General features: G+C 43.2%; 1 protein-coding gene and 1 long non-coding RNA gene across 5 annotated transcripts in view; one reads left to right on the plus strand and one right to left on the minus strand.

Moving 5' to 3' along the window:
• Positions 927-16,398, minus strand: part of EFCAB11 (EF-hand calcium binding domain 11) — a 191,497-nt gene continuing 176,025 nt past the window's right edge. For 2 of the 4 annotated variants that reach the window (XM_021099595.1, XM_021099594.1), the window contains one exon: positions 11,466-11,883. In XM_021099595.1, the coding sequence (XP_020955254.1) occupies positions 11,481-11,883 (403 nt within the window). In that variant the 3' untranslated portion in view covers positions 11,466-11,480. Of the gene's footprint in view, positions 1,316-1,768; positions 2,864-2,970; positions 3,116-11,465; positions 11,884-16,398 lie in introns of those variants that run through there. The other 2 variants (XM_021099597.1, XM_021099596.1) reach the window with 2 other exon arrangements.
• Positions 8,333-14,781, plus strand: LOC110261642. The gene is made up of 2 exons (XR_002346029.1): positions 8,333-8,549; positions 14,414-14,781. It is a non-coding gene; the product is annotated as an uncharacterized LOC110261642 (long non-coding RNA).

Raw genomic sequence — 16,398 nt, forward strand, 5'->3', positions numbered from 1 at the left:
GTGGTTCTCTCTTGGGACTGGTCCGTGGCTGCCGTCAGCTTGTGAGTGAAGCCAGAATCATCTCAAAGACCTCTTCACACACATGTCTGGGGCTTAGACTGGGAAGACACAAAATAGCTGGGAGCTAGGGCCAGAAGACAGGCGGCTCCTTGGGCATCTCTATTTCTATCTGGTCTCTCCATGTGGTCCTTCTAGTATGGTGGCTTCAGGGTAGCTGGACTTTTTACATGGCAGCTCAGCATCCCAAAAGCATAGGTCCAAGGAAAGAGAGACAGAAACTCTAGCAAGATAGGTGCTGCTCTCCTGCAAATCACATGTACAAAATCATGGGCATCCTATTACGTTTCCCACATTCCACTGATTAGGAGCTTGTCACAGGCCCCACCCACACTTGTGGGAGGGGAATGACACAAAGGGGAGACTACTAGGAGGCAGAGATCATGGGGAGCCCCCTACAGTCTGTGTGCTATTTCATGTAATGAAATTAAGCAGTGGGTTCCAAACCACATAGCTCGGAAGAAGCACAAACAGGATTTGGCCCCGAGTGGTCTGATTCCAGAGTCCCCATTCTCAATGATCACACTAGAGAGACATTTGGTGTGAGTGAGTATTTGTAATAGTTACAATCCTGCTTTTAAATGAATACATTCTCCCGTGCCTTCTAAATTAGTAAGAAACTAGGAGTTCCGTGGCAGCTCATTGGGTGAAGGATCTGGCATTGTCACTGCTGTGGCTCTGGTTACAGCTGTAGCTCAGGTTTGATCCCTGGCCCAGGATCTTCCATATGATGTGCATGCAGCTGAAAGAGAAAGAAAGAAAGAAAGAAAGAAAGAAAGAAAGAAAGAAAGAAAGAAAGAAAGAAAGAAAGAAAGAAAGAAAGAAAGAAGGAAAGCAGGAAGGAAGGAAGGAAGGAAGGAAGAAAGGAGGGAAGAAAGGAGGGAAGAAAGGAGGGAAGGAAGGAAACGAAGTTGACAGAATGATACTTCTGAGTCTTCAAAGCTGAAGACCAGCCCCCAGGACACGATGACTTCATGCAGGTAACACCACCCCCATCAATGAGGCTTCCTTGGTAGCACCTGCTCCTTGCTGTTACCTTCAGGTCACAATAACATACCTAACATATCTCTATAAACAGAGAAAGAGAGCTTGTCAAAAGACTATACATTTCCTTGGAACATCTTCGGGCCAGATGGCACACATGCAGAAACAAATGGGTAGTATTGTGATGGAAGCAACTGGGGGAAAGTCCTGGAGATGCTGGGACTTCGCCTTGGGAAGGACTCCAGCAGCAGCTGATTCTCTACCATACAACGGGCTGAAAAAAAACACATCTCTGTAAAAATAAAGAAAAGCCTAACCAAGTGCATCTGCCATCCTCCCAATAATTAGATTCGGAGGATTATTGCTGAGATGAATGGAAGATATCATATGGTCACTGCTAGAAATATTTGCCATCTTTGTCTAACTGCACTAGCAGACACTAGACTTCTTCGTGGACCCACATATGTTTGTTTTTAATTAAAATGTGCTGAATGAGCCGTTAGCTACACTGAAATAATGAAGAAAAGCAACACAAGACAAATCGGCTAATTGACAACTCCAAACACTCTATTTTATACCCTTCAGTTATGTTAATGGAGAGTTCCAATATGTTCTAGTTGAAATAATAATTACACAGCACAGTTACATAATAACCTAAGAGGTAGATAAAAATATGTTATAAATAACTGCAGCAGCAAAGCCCACAAATGGGTCAAAGGATTACAAATTCATTTGCTCCGTCTTTATTCCAACAAGTACGTATTGAGTGCTTATTGCTTATTATCTGCCAGGCTCTCGTAAGGCTAATGCTTATGATGAAATAGTCCTAGTGTTTTCAAATACAAATTTTTTTTTTTTTTTTTTTTGTTCAGGCACATTCAGTATCAAGGTGCTAGCAGGGTACCTCTCCAACTACATGATGAAACAAAACAGTAAGTAACTCTTTAAAGGAGAGACCATAATTGTGCGTCTTTTCCAAAGTGAGTTTAAGTGAAGGCAGAGAATCTGGCCAAGATCTTGACAAATGACATTTTATTCAGTGTGCAAGAAACTCACACAGCTGCCTGAAGGAAAATGCGTCCTGGGCTTGTGTACACACAGCAAGGCCAAGGGGCAGTCACATCCCAAGTAGAGCGTAAACAGAAGGTTGATTGGAAGCCCTTCCAAAGACCGTGGCAGAATTTCAGCTGTGAGATAACAAGAATTCTGGCCAAAATGGAGAGTGATGGAAACTGTCACATATCTTTGGATACTTTGTGGAGATTAATCCCTTGGCTGGGTCGTCTCTGATGAATGAAGGAGAATAATTCAGTGAGTCACTGAACACGCTTGCTCTTCACTGGAGGGGCAGGATATCAATGAGGTAAATTAACTCCAGTGCCTTTAGAGTTTATTTACAACGAAACTGCAAAGCCACCATCTCATCCATATTCAATCAGGGAAAATTGTGGCTTATCCAAGGCAAGACGTGAGCCAAATTTGGGGCGAGGCGAAGGGTGACATCATCTGAAAGGGCTGGAAATGAAGTGCAAATTTGAATATCATCTGTATATAAGTGATAATTAAAGCTGGGAGACTCAATGTGCGCCAAGAGAGAAAGTCAATAAAAATGAGGAACAACAGTGTCCCAAGCCCTGTGATCCTTCGGAAATGGAGTTTTTTGGTTTTGTTTTTTTTAATAAGACGGTGGGGACAAGGTTTTCCATTTTCTTTCCTCTTGAGTGATCTCAAGACAAACGCAGGTCACTTTTCAGAAAGTCGCTCATCCTCTGGCAAAGAGTCACGGAGTCACTTGATTGTTAAACAAAACAGGGGCGTTTTCCTGTAAGATTTACATTCCAAGGAAATAAGCTATTTCATTTAGTTTGGAGAAGACTTTTCTCTCTTCCCAAACAGATCGTTTGGGTAAATAATAACAATGAGACTCACCCATTTCAGCTGATATTTGATTGTCCCTTTCAAGTCTGGTGTTAAACTGGGGCAGAAAACCCAAGTTGCTTGATCTGGGTGTTTGGTGGTTGCATCCTTGCACTGAAGAGTTTTTTTCCGCAGCTGTGTCTGAACACCGGCATAACTAAAGTAAAGACAATGTGAGTCAAATGAAATGGAGACTAGTTTGTAAGGAATTAATCATTACATAAAGGGCAGCTTTTGTCCTAATCAAATGACTTACAACTTTTTTTTTCCTCCCCTCTTCCCCCCTCCCTTCCCCCCTCCCCCCTCCCTTCCTTCTTTCCTCCCTCCCTCCCTTCCTTTTTGTTAGACTACTTGCTCTCAAGATCATGGAAGCTTCCAAACGACCTGTCCTCAGTAGCACAGGTTGAGTCCAGAGGGACACTCACCCTAGTGATGGGTGTTATGGGCTGAATTGTGTCCCCCACCCAGATTCATGTATTGAAGTCTTAATCCTCAGTGCATCAGAACATGACTGTATTTGAAGACAAGGTCTTTAAAGAGGTAATTAAGCCAAAATTAGGGTAGGGCTCTACTCCAATATCTGACTGGTGTCCTTCTAAGAAGAGGACATTTAGACATAGACACACATGGAGCGGCGACCATGTGAAGACACAGTGACAAGGCGGCTGTCTATAAGCCAAAGAAAGAGGTCTCAGAGGAAACCAGCCCTGCCGACACCTTGACTTCGGACCTCCAGTCTCTAGAAGTGTGAGAAAATCGATCTCTGTTGTTTAAGACCCCCCGACTGTGGTACCTTGTTATGGCAGCTCTGGCAGACTCATAAAATGGGATGAAAGAATTAGGGCCACCATATGCATTTTCCATGGAAGATCCTTCCTTGGAACCTTTTCTCTCATTCTAGTAAGAGACTCATTTCGTCTGTCATCTGGAGCAACGACAACAACAACATTTATTTTAGTTTTCTGAGCGTTTGTCTCCTCTGCAAAATTGAGATAAAAAAAAATTTAGAATCGTTGCACTGGGAGTAGATTTTCAACAAATTGACGCAAACTTGTCTGCTTTCCCTCTTCCATTCCCTCTATAATCATAAAACACAATAGCGTCCCAAATATTTTTTTTTCCTCAAAATGTCCTATTTTGGTTTAAAGTTAGCCTGGTTTAGTCACTTGCCATGTGACTTTGAATAAGTTACTGAAACTCACCTGCTTCACAAGGTTATGAAAATTAAAATTCAAGTGACAATTATTTTAGGCTCCTAGCAGAATGCCCGGCACAGGGTAAGAATTCCACCAGCAGAGAAACGTTCATGGCATTTGATGCCGTACTCATTTTATTTATTTATTCTATTTATCCTCTTAATTCTAAAAGGATATTACAAGCCCAGAAAAATATTTCCAGGACAAATTAGTCTTCATAAGGGAAAAATGGTGCGAGGTGACTATCTTCCTATAACAATCTCAAAAGTTCAAAAGGCTAATCCCTAAAGCATCCCAGAATTGCATCAGCACAAAATGCATCGAGAAGGAGCAATGCTTTTCTAGGGAGGTAGAGGGGAAATGAAGTCCTACTAAGCAGCTCCCATATGGTTCGATGCCACCCTCAAATAAATGTAAAGCATCTTCAGGAATGAATGAGTTGATCCTCCCGTTTGCTTTTTCAATTCTTCTTCTCCTCCACCCCTCCCCCCTCCTCCTCCTTTTATTTAATGGCACATGGACGTTCCCAGGCCAGGGACTGAATCCAAGCCAGAGCTGTGGCAATGCTGGATGCTTTAACCCACTGCGTTGGGCTGGGGATCGAACCCCCACCCGAGCAGCTGCAGTAGGATTCTTTACTCACTGTGCCACAGTGGGAACCCCATAACTTAAACATTTTAAATATACAAAAAAAACCCCCAAAGAATATAATAACCAAACTCCCATATTCTCCTACTCAGAATTACAGACCATTTATATTTCACCGTATTTGCTCCCAATATTTTTTAAAGAAATAAAGTGCTATAATTTAACCAGCCAACATAAAGGCAGCCTCCAATGCATTTGAATCGATCCCTCCAGAACACTGAAATGTTTACACACATACAAAAGATATTCATGTAGGTTTTTGTGCGTGTGTGTGTTTCATGCCCACAGCGTTGAGGGGTAGCATATGGTGTGTGCCATTATGCATCAGACCCTTTCAACTCAACATTGTTTTTCAAGTTAAAGCTGCATCGTTTCACACATATCTCACCCTTTCCTGGAGGGGCTGCATTATGGGAGGGATTGTGTGCCCCCAAAACTTGTGTGTTAAGGTCCTAACCCTCAGTGCCTCGGAATGTGACTGTTTGGACATAAGTCTTTAAAGGGATAATTAGGTGAAAATGGGGCCATGAGTGTGGGCCCCAATCCTATATGATTAGTGTCCTTATGGAAGAGCAGATTACGACACGGACATACACTGAAAGAAGACTACGTGAGGACACAGAGAGAACACAGCCCGAGAAAGCGGTCTCAGAAGAAATCGACCCTGTGGACCCCTTGATCTCAGACTTCCAGGCTCCAGAATTGTGAGAAAACAGACTTCCTTTGTTTAAATCACCTGATCTGTGGCAATTTGTCATGGCAGCTGAGCAGACCAATACAGGCAGCAAAGTCTTCCACAGCATACCCAGCCCACAGGGTTTTTAGCCATTCCCCAAGTGGTGAACCTTTAGACGGAAACTAGGCACAAATATGCTTTCTCGAACACGGCGCCGTGTGCACACGTGTGCGGGAGACTCTAGGGTAACACCTAGAAGTGGAATCACTGTGTTAAACGGGCAGCATATTTCCAGATTTTTAAGATGCTGCCAAACTGCTCTCTAAAGCATCTGTGTCAATTTATACCCTCTGCGACAGTGAGTGAGAGGACCAGTTATTTCCCCCATATCCTAGACATCTTAGCCAACATTTAACATCCTCAAACTTAAAATGTGTGCCAATATGATTGACAAAAAAGCTGATTGTCTTAATTGCACTTCCCTAATTATAGACAAAGTTGACTGTCTTTTCATACATGCTTATTTCTTCTTCTTCTATAAATTCTCAGATCATATTTTTGCCTGTTTTCGCTTTGGGTTGTATGTTTTTTTTTTCCTGCCTGACTTGTGGGAATTATATCCACTTTAGATAGTCCTCTGTCTGCTAGCTTTTTGTAAATACTTCTCCCAGGCTACTGCTTGTCTTTTAATCTCGTTCATGGTGTTATTTTGACAAAAGTTTTCTAGTAAGGTATACCTCTATTTATAGTTTGTCTTTTTTGTGTCATTAAAAAAAACAAAACAAAACACCATCACTTACATCTGAAATCTAATATACAGCACAAATGAACCTGTCTGCAGAAAAGAAACAAACTCATGGACTTGCAAAACAGACTTGTGGTTGCCAAGGGGGAGGGGGAGGGAGTGGGATGGGGGGTTAATAGATGCAAACAATTGCATTCGGAGTGGATAAGCAGTGAGAGCCTGCTGTGTAGCACAGGGAACTATGTCTAGTCACTTGTGATGGAACGTGATGGAGGGTGATATGAGCAAAAGAACATGTATATATGTATGGTTAGATCGCTTTGCTGTGCAGCAGAAATCGACAGAACATTGTAAATCAACTATAATAAAAAACTTTTTTAAAAAATAGGAAAAAATAATTTAGGCACACCTTAGTTTACCATAATTAATTAATTAATTAATTAAAACCCTTTCCTCTCCAAAATTCATAATTCATGGTTTACTGTCTCACAATTCTGGTATATTCTTACATTTTCTTCAAATAGTTCTAGAGTACTTTCCCCATGTTTATTTTATTTTATTTTTTTTGTCTTTTTAGCTATTTCTTGGGCCGCTCCCGCGGCGTATGGAGGTTCCCAGGCTAGGGGTCGAATCAGAGCTGCAGCCACCAGCCTACGCCAGAGCCACAGCAACGCGGGATCCGAGCTGCGTCTGCAACCTACACCACAGCTCACGGCAACGCCGGATCCTTAACCCACTGAGCAAGGGCAGGGACCGAACCCGCAACCTCATGGTTCCTAGTCGGATTCGTTAACCACTGCGCCACGACGGGGACTCCCTTTCCCCATGTTTAGATCCTCAGTACAGTGTTTTTATTTCTCTGATGAGGATTGGTAGGACTTTCTTTTTTTTTTTTTCATTTTTAAAAGTTTGATTGAAATATAGTTGATTTACAATGACTTCCTCATTATTTCCTCTGTGAGAGTCAACTGTCCAACACCATTTATTGAAATATCAAATACTTACTCCCAAAAGAAAAAAAAAAATCTCAGTACAGCACCCATAGAGTGTCTCATTTTAAGTTTGTGTAATTTCTCAATAACTCCTCCCGAATGTATTAGGAGGAAAGTGTAGCCCTAAGTAAGCAGATAAGCTGACCTACATGGGCATTTGAATGTGGGCCAAGCAAATGCTAGAAGTCGTCTGCCAAAAAATGGTTTTGATGTTGGAAGGGTTGATGCTAAGCCCTTCTTCCTGACACTCACTGGATAGCAGGGCAGGTGGCTCTCGGAGGCCATTCTGAGAGCGTCATGATTAAACCATCAGTGGCGTTTACGAGGCTTGTCCTTCCACGGTCCCTGGCAAGGGGATGTGCCTGCTGCCCACCAGAGCAGGGACCCCTGCATGGAAATGTCTGGAAGGACACCCTAGAGCAGCGACAGTGTTGTCTCTGGGATGTGTGTTTGTGGGGAGATTGATTTTTCACTGAATTCCTTTTTTTTTTTTTGACCATATGCATATATTACCCATTCAGAATAAGTTTCTTTTTAAAGCCAAAAAAGAAAATAAGGCAATATGTCACTAAGACACTGTGTAAAACCAGGAGAAAATATCCCTGTACTATCGACCCTTCTTTAAAAAAGAAACATAGGTTGATGAGAACTTTGGTGGTGGCCCGCAGTTATTCCAATAGATTCACCTTAATTATTTGATTATTAGGCCGTTGGTTTTCAAATATTTCCTAGCCACAAAAAAACTTTGCTCAAACTAGACCTTTCTCAGAAGACCAACATATAAAATGGATGAAGTGACGGCAATCTTGTTTAAAATGGGGATCCCCGCTGAGAGTCTTTGAGGGGGCTCTATAACCCCCAGGGCTCTTTAGAGTACACTTTTTTTTTTTTTTGCTTTTTTAGGGCTGCACCCACAGCACATGAAGGTTCCCAGCCTAGGGGTCAAATCGGAACTGTAGCTGCTGGCCTACACCACAGCCACAGCAATGTAGCCACATCTGCGACCTACACACCATAGTTCATGGCCACACTGGATCCCCGACCCACTGAGGGAGGCCAGGGATCGAATCGACATCCTCATGGATACTAGTCGGATTTGCCTCTGCTGTGCCACAGTGGGAAGTCCCTGAAGATCCTCCTTTAAAATCAATGTATTTGAGAATCAGAGATAAGTTATAATTCTCTTTTTGCACTTTGTTCTTGTACTAATTCCATTTTCTTTCTGAAATTCACAGCCTCATGTGTTCATTCATTCTGCAGATATTTCTTGAGCAAACCTACTGTTTTCCAGGCCCTGGGATAGACCCCCAGAAGGAGGAAGTGACGTGGAGATGGTGAGGCGTGAGCAAAATTTTGAAGGGTGAGGAGGAGACAGCTGAAAGATGGAGGTGGGGGGATGCATTCCAGTCCCAGGAGACTGAAGGGGAAAGCAGAGAGGAAGCAGGCTGGCAGATTAGAGGGATGGAGGCTGGGGGTGGGGGACTCAGCACGCGGAGATGCACAGGGCATCTGTTGGCCGTGGCAGGTGCTGAAACTGGAGAGGCAGGGAGGAGTGAGTGATTCATGCCCAGTGGACCTTTCTAAGTTTGGACTTGGAGGGCCACGAGGAAGCAATTGAAGCGTTTTAAGCAGCAGATTGACACAGTCATATTTGTGCTTCGGAATGATTGCTCTGGCCAAAGTGAGCATTGAAAGAGGCCATGATTAAGGCCGGGAGACTGATAAGAGATCACTGCAGACATCCAGCGAAGAGATGACATTGGATGGACCTGAAGCTGAGCCACAGAGATGAAGTAGAAGCTGTTGACTAAGACTGAATGAATAGGATGTCAGTCAGAGGAGGAAAACAGAAGTGTCTTGGGGATTGCTGGAGTTTGGGTTTGCACAATCAAACAGGGTTGGGTAACTGGTGCCTTTGACCACAGCAAGAAACAGATGATGAGAGCCAATGGGAGCAGGTTTAGTTCGATGTACCTGAGAGATAGTAAAGTGGAGATGCCTAGAAGGCAATCGGAGGGTCCAGTCTTGGAGCTTGGGATGGAGGCCTGGGGAGGAGGGGACGATTTGGGAGCCAGGCTCAGGGCCATGATAATGGCAGGTCAAGAAGGCAGTTAAAATCCTTGAGAGACTGGAAATAATACAGGGAGGAGTCCCCACAAAGGGACCCCACGAAGTAGACTGAGATGGCTCAGCAGAGAGGAGGAGGATCAGGAAGCCTGGGGTTCAAACACGGTGCTGAGGAGAAGAAAGGCAAGGACTGCTGGCGATGAGAGAAGTGCAAGCTACCCCGTGAACCTGCTTCATTATTCTGGAGAGCAACACGTGGGATGTCTGGGATTATCAACTCTAACTGCACAAAAGAAACACCTGAAGATTTTTTTTAAATTAATAATAAATCCTGGAGTTCCTTGGTGGCCTAGGGGTTTAGGATTTTTTTGTCATTGTCACTGCTGTGGCTCGGGTCAGTGCTGTGGTTTGGGCTCAATTCCTGATCCAGTAACTTCAGCATGCTGTGGGCTTGGCCAAAATGAAATCAATCAGACAGTCCTGGGTCACAGATCTCATTGGTCTCACATAGAACCTGGGTCAGAAGATATTTTTAAAGCCCCACAAGAGAGCCTGAGGTGTGGCCACAGTTGGGAATCAGTTGTGCCCTATTTGGCCAACAAAGGATTAAAACAGGCTACTCTGGGTGAGGTCCAATCCATCTTACTTAGATCCACGTTGTTGGGGTGCACAGGAGTGGTGAGTAGAGGAAATGGAGTCTAGCGTTTGGTTGGACCAGGTTCTTGATGGTGGAGGTGGGTCTTGAAATTGGGGGAATACCAGTTGGGGGAATATTCCAGTGCTGGGGAAGAGAATTTCACTGGGCTTTCCCAGAATGTAAGAGAGCTGTCCCCGAAATCAGGCCAAGTCTACACCCACCAAACGTCCTTCTGGTTAATGATTAAGCTTTACCTGGTAATTTAAAAATTATGCCTATTTTTCAAAATTTGAAAGGAATACATAGGATTTTAAAAAATACTACAGAAGTAACACTCTTCCCCCTCAAATCATCTCCACCCACAACCACATCCCAAAGCCAATCCCTGAACCATTTCTGTTTATGCATCTTCTGGTCGTTACCCCCAACTGTTAAATAATAGTCTCACCTTTCTCAAAATTTATCAGTACTACACATTATCTATCAATATCAACGAAAGTTCACTTACTCCACTTTTACTTCCCCTCCTCCCTTCCAATTTTTAGTAGTCTCAGTAGGCTTTTAAATTCTTCTTTGGGTTACCTTTTATAAAAGTATACTTTAATGTGCTTAAAATTCTATTTCTCATCCCAAGGACTTGACACAATATTTCTTAACTCCTCACAGTGTGAGATGAAGATATTAGCTCCCCCGCTTTCCTCTTTCAAATTCTGTCAGTTTGATCTATGCGTTTCCATGGTTCTGATTGACAGCATTACATTCTGTTCTATAACCCTAAGTCCCTCTGCTTGGTCTGCAGGTTCATTCTGAGTTGCAAACCCAAACTGCATTTAAATTATTTTGAGTAGGTGGATATTGTTTCCTGGAGCGTTGAGGACTATGTCAGCACCACATTTCCACCTTTTGGTCCAATGTCACGACTCTTGGGTGATTCAGGGAGAGGATTCCCAGTAGCTAGATCTGATTCTCTTTTATTATATTCCATCAGTAACTTGAAATCATGGTTCATTTTAGTTTGCCTCTCTTGGGATCATGAGTTTCTTACACCTTTTTGAATTTTTCCTAGTTGTCTCTGTCTCTCTCTCTTTTTTTTTTCCTCATTGAGAGAAGAAACACATTCTATCTTCACCATGTCAAACACTTCTATCATCTTATCCCATCTAATGCATTGAAGGCCTTCAATTTTTCTTCTTACAGAGAGATTTCTTGGAACCCAATTATTTCCTGTTCCAATTTGAACCTGGGAAAAGGGATGTTAGAGATAAAGAACACAAACATTTTGATCACCGTGGAAGGAGAGTCTCATTGTAAACGAATTAATTTGTTGAGTATTCGTTAGTCTTGTCTGAATTTAATTAGTGTGACTTTGTCATGGAGACGCCAATTCTCTATGGACACATAAAGAAAATTTAAGTTTTGAATCTCGGGAATTAAGTATCAGACTCTGAAGGTAGTTACTCAGTCACTCCAAGAATCTCATCACAATCAGGCAAAATCCTTCAGTGTGCTGTGAGGTGTGGCCAAGACAGCCAAGGACTAAGGCACTCAGCCCCTGCCTCAGTTAGAGACATCTCTGATAGAGTTCTTGCTGTGGTGCAATGGGATGGGCTGTGTCTCTGCAGCACCAGGACGCAGGTTCAATCCCCATCCTCACAGAGTAGGTCAAGGGATCAGGGATTGCCATGGTGCAGCTTGGATTTGATCCCTGGCCTGGGAACTCCATATGGTGCAGGGTGGCCAAAAAAAAAAAAAAAAAAAGATATCTCTGAAAGGCCATCCCACCCTCAGAACTCCCCATGGGATGGGCTAAGGCTTCTGTTGCAACTGTTTTGAATTTCAATTTCTTTTTCTGCCTAACCTTTCCTTCACTCTTACAGGTGTTCTTCCCCAAAGCCCTTGGCAGGAAATACCTGTCTTGAAGTCTGTTTCCTGCGGGACTGTACCTACAGACCAAGTTTCCTCTCCTACAAAACAAACAAATAAGACAATACAAAGAATAATATAAACAACAAATATAAACAAACCACCTAGAAGGATAAATTCTTATATGGGATATTGGATTGTTGTGGGAGAGGAACACACACAAAAAATTGTTGTTTTCCAGGCAGGAGATGGGATGAAGCGACAGGGATTGAGTTTCAGGGGAGGCAGGAGGGTCTGGGGTCCCGGACCTCAGGGATGGGGACAGGAACTAAGCTTAGTCCGAGACAGGAAGGAAGGACAGCGGGGTGCAGAAGATGATTACAGGGATTAGAAAGGGCAGGAAGTTGAGGAAGTGGTAAGGGTGGTTGCGACTCTGAATTTGCTTGAGGGGAAGAGCACTCTGTTTCGAACTTCAGCTTTTCCTTCTATTACACCTGCACGTAGAGACCCTGATGGGGGCAGGATGAGGATGGGGAGGTAGGGATGGGCATGAACCTGAACGGCTCTACTGTGATGGTGCCCCGTCTAGATACTGCCAATGCAGGAGTCTGGCCCCTCTCTTGGCCAGGCCCTCCTTCTCTCCACACACAAGGCAGGGCTCTCTTCTGACAAAAGAGATCCCATCCGATCCCATCCATGTCCTCTTCCAGTAGAAGAAACAACACCCGCATCCCAGTGCCAGGACATGGGACTTTCAGTATCACTTCCTACCTGGAACCTTGCCTTACCTCCCCCCACCTCTCCATGAAGTTGCTCCAACTGCACTTGAACTTGACATGCTTATCAGCTTCCCACCAATGATGAGAGTGAGCGAAATCTTTTCCTCCCTACCAAGTCTGATTTGGTAAAAATGAAATTCTGGGGAAATTTTTTTTTCATTCAAAATGAGACCTTGAATCTCAAAGGAAAATGTGCAGCCTTTGTAGTTTAGATGACCAGCTTTGAGAAGGGTCAGCCCAGAGACCATGCACCCCAGTCTCAGTTCCACCTCTTGCCAGCTGGGTGACTTGGGCCAGTAACTTACTATCTCTTACTCTCAGTTTCCACGTTTGTAAAGCTGTCATAAGGACAGTAGATACTGTGCAAAGATTATGGAAAATTAAATAAGACAACCCTGTAGACCTGCTGGGGAAAACAAGGTAAATGTTAACTATGATTATGATTATGATTATTGATTTTTTTTAGGGCCACACCCACAGCATACGGAAATTCTCAGGCTTGGAGTCAGATCAGAGCTGCAGCTGCCAGCCACAGCCACAGGAATGCCAGATCCCAGCCGCGTCTGCAACCTACACCACAGCTCATGGCAACTCCAGATCCTTAACCCACTGAGCGAGGCCAGGGATCCGACCTGTATCCTGGATACTAGTTGGGTTCATTACCACTGAGCCACAACAGATACTCCTGATTATTGAATTTTAAATATCAGTGAATTAGCTTGTAAGATGCTATTACCGAAGTCTTTGTGAGAAGTAGCTGTGCAGAGTCAGGTTTCTGTTTTATTCTGAAATGCTGTCTAACCCCCCCGCTTTCTCCTTCCCCTGGGCGATTTCAGCTCTGGAGGTCCCAGTATGCCTTAAACCCCAGGAAGTGTCATGTGTGAATCAAAATCAAGTTTCCTTTGGTAAATACTCACCCAGCCCCATACAAATGCCTGTCCCCTCCATGTGGCAGATTCATCTTTGCAACCCATCAACTCAGAGACTGGTTTATCAGCCCAAGCCACGTCCATTGTGTGAATGATGCCACATCTCGGGTGGCCCTCGAGGGCCTGACCGAGTGGACTTGCCCTCCAGGAACGAGGCTGCCTTCTCCCCCACCCAGCCTTTCCTAAACGTGGATTTCTTTCTGTCATTTTTTATCTTTGTCATTTTCGGTCTCTTTTCCTATACAGCTGTGGGTTTTTTTTTTAAAACATATTAATTAAGTAACATATGCTCAATTTAGGAAACATAGAAAAGCAAAGAGATGAGGAGGGGGAAAGCAATCCCACTACCATTGGTATGTACCCGTCCAGAACCTCTACGCCTGCACACAATTCTTTTTTAAATTATGTATTTATTTGAGTGTTTAAATGAGAGTTGCAGCATTTACTTCAGGTTCTCTCTTGGTTTCCCTTATTTTTTTTTTCCTTCCCCTTTCTCACCACACTTGCGGCATTCCCAGGCCGGGGATCGAACCGGTACCACAGAGCAGCGACCAGAGCCACAGCTGTGAAAAAGCAGGAGCCTTAAGCTGCTAGGCCATCTGAAAACTCCCCAATTCTTTTTTTTTTTTTTTTTTTTTTTTTTTTAAATGGCTTCTCCACAGTATGTGGAAGTTCCCAGGCCAGGGGTTCGATCCAAGCCGCAGTTGCATTGGTTGCAGCTGCTGGCTATGCCGGATCCTTTAACGCCATGCGCAGGACTGGGGATCAAACTGTGCCGCCACAGCGATCCAAGCTGCTGATGTCAGATTCTTCACCCACAGTGCCACAGCAGGAACTCCCATGCCCACAATTTTTGTTTGCATGAAAATAAAACCATATAGACTAGATCAATGGTTCTCCATTTGCTTTTGTCCCCCTCCCAGGGAACATCTGGCAACATCTGGGGACATTGTGATCGTCAAAACTGGGGCAGGCAGTGCTCCTGGCATCAAGGGGTAGAGATCAAGGATGCTGCTAGACACCCTGCAATGCCCAGGCCAGTGTCCACAGCCGCTAACTATCTAGCCCCAAACATCAAGAGGGCCAAGGTGAAGAAACTCTGGTTTGGACCAGGGTTCAGCCGATGACAGCCCCTGCTAGCCAGCTGCCTGCTTTGTTTTTCTGGTTTTTTCATGTTTTAAAGTTTTACTGAAGGCTAGTTGATTTACAACAACTAGCTGTATGACAAAGTGATTCAGTTACATGTATGGAGTTGCCTGTTTTTATCAATATAAATACACTTTTATTGGAACCCAGTGATGTCCACTCATTTACGTGTGGGTTCTGGCTGCTTTTGCCCCACAGTGACAGCTGAGTAGTTGTAACAGAGACTGCGTGGACCACAAAGCCTAAAATTAAGGTGAGCCACAGATGACATTTTACATTTTTCTGGTATCTAGTTCTTCAAAGGACAAGGACAACTCCATAGCAAAAGAAACAACTCGACTGAAAAAAATGAGCAAAGGACCCGAATAGACATTTTTCCGAAGAAGACACAGAAATGGCCAACAGGTACATGAAAATGTGCTCAACACTAAGCATCAAGGAAATGCAAATTAAAATCACCATGAGATATCACCTCCTACCTGTTAGGATAGCTATAGTGACAAAGAAAAGGTAAGTGCTTGTGAGGCTATGGAGAAAGGGAACCCTCCTGCACTGGTGGTGGGCAGGAAGTTGGTGCAGCAGCTGCGGAAAACAGTATGAAGTTTCCTCAAAAAATTGAATATAAAACTACCATATGATCCAGCAATCCCTCTGCTAGACATATATAAAAGGCAATGAAATCACTGGTGTTTCAAGGATATATCTGTGCCCCAGTGTTCACTGCAGTGTTATTCACAATAGCCAAGATGTGGAAGCAACCCAAATGTCCATTGACAGGGGAGTGGATAAAGAAATTGTAGTACATATGGACAACAGAATATTATCCAGCCATAAAAAACGAGATCTTGCCATTTGCAACAACACGGATGACACTGGAGGACATTTTGCTAAGTGAAATAATCCAGACCTGAAAAGAAAAACATTGCATAATCTCATTTATATGTGGAACCTAAAAGAGTAAGATACATCGAAGCAGGAAGTAGAATGGTGGTTACCAGGATGGCAAGGTGGGGGAAACCGGGAGATGCTGGTAAGAGGGTGCGAAGTTGCAATTATGTTGGATGTGGGAAGTTAGAGATCCAAGCTGCAGCATGATGGCTATAGTTACTGATACTGCATAGTGTACTGGAAATTTGCGAACAGTAGATTTCAGGTACCCTGATCACTCAAAAAAAGACGCTATGTGAAGAGATGGATGTGTTAATTTGCTGGACTGTAGGAATCATTTCACTATGTACATGCGTGGCCAGATATTATGTTGTCCACCTCGAACATACACAATTGCTACATCATGCTGTACAGTAGAAAAAAAATAATAATGTATTGGGGAAATAAATAAATAAATAAATAAATAAACAAATAAATGTAAAGAAAAAATTAAAATGTACAAGGAGGCAGGTAAAATTAGTTTGAATAGTATGTCCAAAATACCATCTTTTCAACATTGCAATTAATAGACAAATTCTTAATAAGATATTTTGCATTCTTTTTTTTCCACACTAAGGCTTCACTTCCAGCACATCTTAATTCTGACTAGTCACATTTCAAGTGATTATGTGGCTGGCGTATGTGGCTAAGGGCTACAATACTGGACAAGGCAGGACCACTGTAAGCTGTAGTATTTAGTTAATATAACTAAAGGTCCTTTCAGGTCCACTGTACATTTTTTATATCATTTTTAAATGGCTCAATTTATTTAAAAGATCTCTGTTTTCTGAATATTTATATTGCTTCCTACTTTCATAAACCATGCTGTCATCAA

Source organism: Sus scrofa, chromosome 7, assembly GCF_000003025.6.
Source record: "Sus scrofa isolate TJ Tabasco breed Duroc chromosome 7, Sscrofa11.1, whole genome shotgun sequence".
NCBI classification, from domain to species: Eukaryota; Metazoa; Chordata; class Mammalia; order Artiodactyla; family Suidae; genus Sus; species Sus scrofa.